The sequence below is a fragment of the Littorina saxatilis genome, linkage group LG3, assembly GCF_037325665.1.
Source record: "Littorina saxatilis isolate snail1 linkage group LG3, US_GU_Lsax_2.0, whole genome shotgun sequence".
Lineage (NCBI taxonomy): Eukaryota > Metazoa > Mollusca > Gastropoda > Littorinimorpha > Littorinidae > Littorina > Littorina saxatilis.
Window position 1 is genome coordinate 8718385 of NC_090247.1, and position 9734 is coordinate 8728118.

The 9734-nt window shown below is 42.9% G+C and overlaps 1 protein-coding gene across 1 annotated transcript; it reads left to right on the forward strand.

The window, feature by feature from the left end:
• The first annotated feature begins 1078 nt into the window (after positions 1-1078).
• On the forward strand, positions 1079-8964 carry LOC138961538 (uncharacterized). Its single transcript, XM_070333194.1, has 4 exons — positions 1079-1722; positions 2700-2954; positions 5111-5258; positions 5860-8964. Exons 1-4 carry the CDS (start codon positions 1546-1548, stop codon positions 6606-6608), a joined length of 1329 nt encoding a protein of 442 aa, XP_070189295.1. The 5' UTR covers positions 1079-1545; the 3' UTR covers positions 6609-8964.
• The last annotated feature ends 770 nt before the right edge of the window (positions 8965-9734 follow it).

The window sequence follows — 9734 nt, forward strand, 5'->3', positions numbered from 1 at the left end:
GGATCTTTTTCAAATTTGGAGACCGTATTCAGCTACACCCCGGACACAACCTCATCGATGAGATATTTCAACACGTGCTCTCAGCGCGCAGTGCTGAACCGATTTTGGTTTTTATCTGGATCCATTCCCAGTAACTCTTCCTTATCTTCTCCAGTGTTTTCAGCCGCGTTTATCTCCCTTCCTCCGTGCGGGTATTCGGCTCGACTTCTTCCCGGCGCAGCCGTACCCGGCGAAGCGGGTATTCATCTAGTAAAATTATATATATATGTGTGTCTGTGTCTGTGTGTGTTGTGTGTGTGTGTTTGTGCTTATGTGTGTGTGCACGGTGTGTGTGTGTTTGTGCTTATGTGTGTGTGTGTGTGTTAGTGATTATGTGTGAATATGTGTGCATGAGTGTGTGTGTATGCGTGCGTGTGTGTGTGCCAGCATGCGTGCGTGCGTGCGTGCGTACGTGCGTGCGAGCGTGCGGTGTGTACATGCGTTCGTCTGTCTGCCAATATTTGCGTAACAGCAATACAAATCTGCCATACGTCAGTGTCACGAACACACCACACCACACCCACAGCCTCGCATTCCCTTTCGCAGCATCCCCCCACCTCCCGCGTCCATTTCTCTCTCTCGCACGCAGTTACAGTTAAATCCTCCGTTCTTAACCTAGACGCCCCTGGCGTGTGTCAAGTCTGGCGATCCCTCCACCCCTCTCATCCCTCGTGTGTTTCATTATTTGGTTAGTTTTTACCTCGTCTTGCTCGTTTTCCTTTTCTTTGATATTCTCAGGTGCCTGGCCAGTTTTGTGTTGTCCAAACCCTCCCCCCTTCACTGTTTAGTGTGCGTGTCCTGCTAAGACTTTAAGTTTCGTGCCAGTCTCCTTCTATCTCTGGCTGCTTGTTTCTTTTCATTCCTCCTCCCTCACTGTCTCCCTCCCTTCGGTTTCAACTAGAAATGCTCATCTTTTATCTTGTATGAAAAAGCATCTTTTCCACGCTCCGAGTACACGCAGTTTCAAACCTCCCTCAGTTGCATCAGAGCTTTCCATGTAGCCTTTGTCTGTCCCCGTTTGCCGACATCCTCGAAAAAAGCATAGATCCTGTAAAAAGCAAACACGCTATTGAAGCGGCACTGGGCTGAAATCGCAACCAGGGACTGTGGCAAGTACTTCAAAGGTTTATGCACACTGACGAAACATTAATGAAAGTGGTGGAAGTGTCGACCGCTCTGTTTGAATAACCGCCAAAAGGAATGTATATTCAGTTCTGCATCACTAGACTGAATCAGTGGAAGTTTATTGCGACGTAACTGTACGGTGTGGATCGAAAATCGTGACGCAGGTTCTTCTTGGAGAGACTGACCGTGCAACTGCAAGTCTTTCTAGTCCAAAACTGAATCTGTGATATTGCAGTAGGTTATATTACTATATTATACAGTGCGGAGCGAAAAAAGTGACGCCGATTCTGCTTGAAGAGGTCGTACGTGCAACTGCAAGCCTTTCTAGTCCAAAACTGAATCTGCGATATTGCAGTAGGACACCGCCGAATTGAAACTGAGATGATGTTGGTCGTTGTCGCGCCGCTGCTGGCGATTGTGTTGTTGACGGTGCGGATGGTGGAGGGTCATGGAATGTTGCTGGACCCTCCCCAACGGTCAAGCGTGTGGAGGGACCCGAGATTTCCTGGGGCCTTTATGAATGCTGACGACAGCGCGCTCTTTTGTGGCGGCTTTGATGTAAGTTTTGTGGTGGTTTTGAATAACTGTTTCTGTGTATAATAGTTTTGTGGCGGTTTTGAATAACTGTTTCTGTGTATAATAGTTTTGTGGCGGTTTCGAATAACTGTTTCTGTGTATAATAGTTTTGTGGCGGTTTTGAATAACTGTTTCTGTGTATAATAGTTTTGTGGCGGTTTTGAATAACTTTTCGTGTATAATAGTTTTGTGGCGGTTTTGAATAACTGTTTCTGTGTATAATAGTTTTGTGGCGGTTTTGAATAACTGTTTCCGTGTATGATCGTTTTGTGGCGGTTTGAATTTTATTTTTTTTCCGTGTATGATTGTTTTTTGGCTGTTTTGAATAACTGTTTCCTTGTATTGTATGACTGTTTTATGACGGATTGAAACAAATAACACTTTTTTTTTACGTGGCTGGTTTGCGGCGGTTTTGAATCACTGTTGCCGTGAATGAATGTTTTGTGTGTGGTTTAAACGTAAGTGTTGAATAACTGTTTCGGTAAATGACGGTTTCGTAGCGGTTTTGATGTAAGCTAAGAACAACAAATGTCATCTAAATTAATATCCCCGTAAATTCCAGGGTTGCTCCTTTACTTTTCCTGATAATTAAATGAAAATTCGGATAAAAAGTTGGAGATCAGAATGAAAGAAGGTAAACTTGTTGGACCATAATATATCCTATGAGCCGTTATGATTTTATGTTATGGTTTTGCCGTCTATTCGCTTCATTTCAGCTCCTCGTTACAGAAAATCCAAATGTTGCACCGAGCAGAGAAAAATAAATTAATGTCAGAGCTGTTTCAAAGCGTTGTCTGTTGTTCATTGTAGAGGAAGGAAGTGACTTTGCATTATGGGTATTCAAATTAGTCACAATTTTTTGGGATCGCGTACGAAACGAAACTTTATTCATACGCATTCATAAAAAAATAAAAATGCCAAACCATTTCTCCACATACATTTTATTTCTGTTATTCAAGGTCATGTTCTCCAAAAACGGAGGGAAATGTGGAATCTGCGGAGACGCTTTCAACGAACCCCATCCACGTCCCAACGAGGCCGGGGGAATGTATGGCCAGGGCTTCATCGTACGGAACTACGTTCAGGGTGACGTCATTCACGTGACCGTTAGAATTACAGCCAATCATCTGGGGTATTTCGTGTTCAAACTGTGTCCCAACAACGACGTTGAAAGAGAGGTGACGCAAGCCTGTCTGGATAAACGTCAGATGAAGGTGAGTAAGAACGTGCGACAGTCAGTGCTGATACATATAGCCTACCATAATTGAAACCTTAGTTAAACCATCGTTGAAATCGTGCTAAGATGTATAGGCTCCTTTTATGATCTCCAAAAATTTAAAAAATAAAAAAAGGTCTTACAAGGAAAGGAGTCTTAAGATTAAAGCGAATTTACAGGCGTTATTAAGAGCCAGTTTTGGATACTAGGGTGTGTGGGTGGTGTTTTTACATTTAGTCAAGTTTTGACTAAATGTTTTAACGTAGAGGGGGGAATCGAGACGAGGGTCGTGGTGTATGTGTGTGTCTGTGTCTGTGTCTGTGTATAGAGCGATTCAGAGAAAACTACTGGACCGATCTTCATAAAACTTGACATGAGAGATCCTGAGTATGGTATCTCCAGACATTTTTTTTCATTTTTTTGATAAATGTCTTTGATGACGTCATATCCGGCTTTTCGTGAAAGTTGAGGCGGCACTGTCACGCTCTCATTTTTCAACCAAATTGGTTGACATTTTAGTCAAGTAATCTTCGACGAAGCCCGAACTTTGGTATTGCATTTCAGCTTGGAGGCTTAAAATTAAGGATGAAATTGTTTTTAAATCGATTTCGGAAATTTTATTTTAATCATAATTGTTATATTTTTAATTTTCAGAGCTTGTTTTTAATCCGAATATAACATATTTATATGTTTTTTGGAATCAGAAAATGACGAAGAATAACTTGAACGTAATTTTGGATCGTTTTATATAAAAAAAATTAATTACAATTTTCAGATTTTTAATGACCAAAGTCATTAATTAATTTGTAAGCTGAAATGCAATACCAAAGTTCGGCCTTCGTCGAAGATTGCTTGGCCAAAATGTCCATCAATTTTATTGAAAAATGAGGGTGTGACAGTGCCGCCTCAACTTTTACAAAAAGCCGGATATGACGTCATCAAAGATATTTATCGAAAAAAAAGAAAAAAAAAACCAAGAACTCTCATGAAAACTGTCATAAAGATCGGTCCAGTAGTTTACTCTGAATCGCTCTACACACACACACACACACACACACACACACACACACACACACACACACTCACACACACACACACACACATACACACACACACCACGACCCTCGTCTCGATTCCCTCTCTATGTTAAAACATTTAGTCAAAACTTGACTAAATGTAAAAATGTCAGGATAGGTCTGAAATGGTGAGTCGAACGGTTTCCATGGAAAAACTCTGCTGTCAACAATGATCACCTATAAGGCCAAACAAAACAAGAAATTCCTCCGAGGTAGGAAAAACACCCCCGTTGGTCAAAGGGAAATAACCATTCTCACTGCCACCAACTGAGAAGGTTATTTCCCTTTGACCATTAATATGTCCCTCTATAAGTCCTTGTAGAATCTTAATCCACCAATAACTCCCTAACCGTGTGTTTGACTGGTCCCAATTTTTGTAAGGACCGTCTCAGGAATGTATAGAACCTGTTCACCAAGTTTGGTGACGATCGGTCCGTTCATTCTTGAGATCTATATGCGAACACAAACACACAAACAAACAAACAAACAAACAAACAAACACATCGAGCGAAACCTATACACACCCCTATACCGGGGGTGTAAATATGTTGGTTTAGGGTAACGTGACCAAAAAAGATAGGGTCGGTAGGTCGGGTTTTTTATTTTTTTTACTTGTTTTATTTTTTTTAAATTCAGTCGATTTTAAAGGAGGTTATTTCCCTTTGTCTCCATGTTGTTCGCAAAATGTGCCAAAAGTTGGTTTTTTTTTGAGAAATGAAAAAAAGTTTTAGGGTCGGCGGGAAAAATTAGGGTCCGTCGGGTTACCCTAAACCAACATATATTTTTGTTTGGTCTAAGGCTGTTAATTAACGTATTTTGAAATGCATGTATGTGTATTGAAAACTGTGTAAATAATATTAGTTTATTTCGATGTGTTTGATTATTTGATTCGGAATTATGTTGGTTAAAACTTTGTAAAGTGTATAAGTATATTTCGTGGGTATTATTGTTTTAGTTTGGAATTGTGTACAACATAATTTATTTATTTATGTTTTTGTGAGGCGCTTTATTAGAACTGTTGTAGGATTCGCTCCATATAAATATGCTCATTATTAATATTATCATCAATTTTGCATAGGTACTTCGCTCCGGCGCTGATGGTCGGGAGATCCATGACGACAAGTTTCCCATCAGGCACCGCATGTACGGCGATATTGACATCACGCTCAAACTGCCTAATGACGTCACGTGCTCACAGTGCGTCCTGCAGTGGACCTACGTCACTGGTGAGTATGCAGGAACAAGAATGAAGCCAGTTTGTGTCATTTTTTCCTTGATTCACTTAAAAATATGTGTATTTGTTTATTTGCTGACTGTTTTGCCCGTTCTTCGTCTTCTTGTTCTTCTACGTTCATGGGCTGAAACTCCCACGTACGCATACACTCGTGTTTTTGTACGAGTGGGTTTTTACGTGTATAATTGTTTTTACCCCGCCATTTAGGCAGCCATACGCCGCTTTTGGGGGAGCCCGTTCAAACTTATCATTAATATTGGCAAACCCATTTCGGTTTTATCTGTAGTCCATTTGAGACAACAGATTATTGTGACTGGTTGAGCACTCAGAGGGTCACCTTATGAGGCACAAGTAAATTGTTGGGATAGCTTTATTTAAATGTATGTATTGGATTGCAACGTGTTTGTGTGTGTGTGTGTGTGGTGTGTGTGTGTCAGTGTGGTGTGTGTGTGTGTGTGCGTGTGTGTGTGTGCGTGCGTGCGTGTGTGTGTGTGTGTGTGTGTGTGTGTATGTATGTGTGTGTGCGTGTTTGGGTGTTATCTGTCTCTTTGTGCGTGCTCAACCTGCTTACGCATACATTAATTTCTATCCAGGTCACTCGTGGGGCTGCAATCGTGTCGGTGAGTGCGGAATAGGACACGGGAAACAAGAACGTTTTGTCAACTGTGCTGATGTCGCCATCCAGCCTAACGCTTATGAGCAAACAACCACGACGGTCGACCCTTCCTCCTTCGACATAAACACAAAGTCTTACCCTGCCAAAAAGGTGTCATCTCGAATCCTTGCAGTCTCTTCTGAACTTGACCGCTTCTGGTATGCGACCCGCACGTCATCGCCTAACGTCAAAAAGTCATCTTCTGACGTCACCGTGTCTCCTGTTGACGTCAGCACGACTCGACCTCCGCGCGTCAGTACTACTACACGCTCTGACGTCCGTAAAACCCTTTCTGACGCCAACACATCTCCTTCTGACTTTAAAACAGCTCCCATCGTGAACAACGGCCAGGAAACCTATCGTGACATCAGCGAGGAGTTTTTTGACGACAAGCCGAGATTTCTTAATGACGACAGCAAGTATTTCTCCGACGTCAAAACATCCTCTGACGCTGTCCCTGCTACCGTTTCGAACGTCAAAATCCCGACGTGGCGGAGAACCACAAAGCTGACCTCAACATCCAGTACAAAGAAGACGACAACAGCCACACCAGTGTACACAGGAGACGGAAGCGACTGTCGCAGTGTGGGGGCATACGCGGGCCAAACCAAGGTTGACGTGTGGTGTCGCGTTCAATGCGCAGTGGGGTACTGTCCTCCTACGCACTGCACGTGCGACAAAGCATAACAGCTACAGCTAGGTCGGACGTCATTGTGGCATTGGATGGACGTATGGTTCTGTGTATGTTTTTTTTTCGAATACTGCCTTGCTAAATACTACATGTGAAGTTAAGTTTAAATGTACCTTCCGCTTCTCCTATAAACGATCATATACACCACTTCAGGCCTGTCAGTCTAGCCTTGTATGTGTGATAATAGCATTCTTCCACCTGGACGTGTGCATGTGCCAACACTCTGCAGCCAGACTGCTTTCTGTGTGGAGCCAGTGGTCATTTTATTGATTTAATTGATTTCTTAACTGACCCATTTATGTCAATCTACCAAATTAATTCAGCATACACACTGAAATTAAAAACTAAATCAATAAAAATCAAATAAAAATCGTGGCTCTGCACCAAAAGCAGCCAGGCCGTTGATTCTTTGCATGTGTCGAACTTGAAGGATGCTCTCGTCACATGCAGAGGCCTTCAAGTTGACAGAGCTGTGGTGGTTGCAGCTGGCACAATACAATAAAGAATGCCGCGTTTTAAAGACAAGCCGAACAGGAATTAAATGCGGCGGGGTGGCCGAGTGGTAACGCACTTGCGCTCGGAAGCGAGAGGTTGCGAGTTCGACCCTGGGTCAGGGCGTTAGCAATTTTCTCCCCCCTTTCCTAACCTAGGTGGTGGATTCAAGTGCTAGTCTTTCGGATGAGACGAAAAACCGAGGTCCCTTCGTGTACACTACATTGGGGTGTGCACGTTAAAGATCCCACGATTGACAAAAGGGTCTTTCCTGGCAAAATTGTATAGGCATAGATAAAAATGTCCACCAAAATACCCGTGTGACTTGGAATAATAGGCCGTGAAAAGTAGGATATGCGCCGAAATGGCTGCGATCTGCTGGCCGATGTGAATGCGTGATGGGGCGGGGATATAGCTCAGTTGGTAGCGCGCTGGATTTGTATTCAGTTGGCCGCTGTCAGCGTGAGTTCGATCCCAGGTTCGGCGGAAATTTCTTTCAGAGTCAACTTTGTGTGCAGACTCTCTTCGGTGTCCGAACCCTCCCCCCGTGTACACTACATTGGGTGTGCACGTTAAAGATCCCACGATTGACAAAAGGGTCTTTCCTGGCAAAATTGCTTAGGCACAGTTAATAATAGTCTACCTATACCCGTGTGACTTGGAATAATAGGCCGTGAAAGGTAAATATGCGCCGAAATGGCTGCAATCTACTGGCCGTATAAAATTTCATCTCACACGGCATCACTGCAGAGCGCCAAGAACTGTACCCACGGAATATGCGCGATATAAGCGTCATTGATTGATTGAATGTATTGTGTAAAAAAATTCCATCTCACACGGCATAAATAAATCCCTGCGCCTTGAATATGTGCGCGATATAAATTGCATAAAATACAAATAAAAAAAATAAAAAAATAAATCCCTGCGCTTAGAACTGTACCCACGGAATACGCGCGATATAAGCCTCATATTGATTGATTAATTGATTGTGCTTGCAGGAGAAATAGTACAAGTATAGTGTTGAGAATGCGGAGAGTATAACTGACGCATTCAGCCCTGGTTGCTGTTTTTGTGACTGAAGAATGCCTCACTGTATACGGCAGTGCCACAAGTGTTTAGAGCTAGACTGAGGTTGCATAGGCGTTTGAGCGTGAAAAACAACAGCTTAATCGCTGTGACATTGTACGCGTAGGAGATATAAGTGTTTTGAGTATGTGTAGGCCTACACTACAAAGCATCAAGAATGCTGTTTTCGTGACTTGTATGTGAAGATGATTTAGTGGTATCTGTGATGGGAGGAGGCCTTTGGAACAGGATGTATTCCTACAATGTAAATGCAGACTAATGGCCTTGTCGTTATAGGTGTTCCCTCGTCAAAGAAGCCTGACATATCGGGCACCACTGTACCTTCTCAAGAGGTGACACTATGGACTGAAAAATGGAAGATTCTTCTTCTTCTTCTTGTCGTTCGCTGTTAGATCGTCAGTCCGGACTGCAGGGCGAAACGTGCTGTCCTCTCGAGGGAAGATTGAACTGATGATGAGTTGTGTTTGAGGACACTGGCAGTGTCCTTTAAGTGCCGCCTCCCTGCCATGCCTCCCCCCCCACCTCCCCCTGATGGGTGTCCTTTCATCACAGGTACCACTGTACTTTGAATGTACGTACTTTGCTGATGTTGTTCTCCAGCTGCTTTCAGTTTTAGGTGTATCCGTAGTTTTGCTTGTTCCTGGACGCCAATAGTGCTTCAAGTCATTGTTTGCCTACCAATGTGTGTTCGAGGAATGGATTTGGTTGTCATCCTCAGTTAAAGTGCTGGAGGTGCGCTTATTATTCCCACAAATAAACGAAGTGCTTTGTTTTCGTTTTGTTTTGGTGTCAGTTGTATGGCAGTTTTATAATTCTGATGAACGAAATGACTCATGGTTTTATGCATTATTAGAGAGCAAGACTGGCGTGTTTGTGTGTGTGAGTGAGAGAGAGTCAGGGCCGGATCTGGGGGGGGGGGGGGGGGGGGAGGGGGGTCCTGGGTTCCGGACCCCCCCCCCCCCCCCTGGCCATCCGATGTACCTCTCAGAGAGAAAAAAAAAGAAAAGAATATGTGGACTTTTTAAGCTCTTCCCCCAACTCCCTTAGTTTATTTGGTCTTCTAAAACTTCTCCTTTGTATTCCAGATGTTGTAATCATTGCTTGTTTGCTTGAATTTAAGTATTCAAAGTAAAGAGTCCTGTCAGACTTATTTACTAGGCATATATGTCTTTGGGATTATTCCACTGAACCACTATAGTCTAGGCCAAAAAAAAAAAGGTGTGGTTACGGTAACATAGCAAAAAAAAATAGGGTAGGAAGGTAGGCAATCACTTTTTTTTTCTAATGTATACAAATTAAACCTACTTGACAGGGAAATAAGTGTGCGACTCGGGCGCTTTCGCTTTCATTGCGTTTTCTGCACTCGTTTTCTTGGTTTTTGTGGGTTTTTTTGACAAATGTAATAAAAAGTTATAGGGTCGGCCCCTAAAAATAGGGTAGGTCGGGTTACCGTAACCACACCTATTTTTTTTTAGGCCATATGGTAAATGAATATCTGAAGTATTTTGTTACTGTTGAAAATGTGTAATTTTGATTCCCAGTAG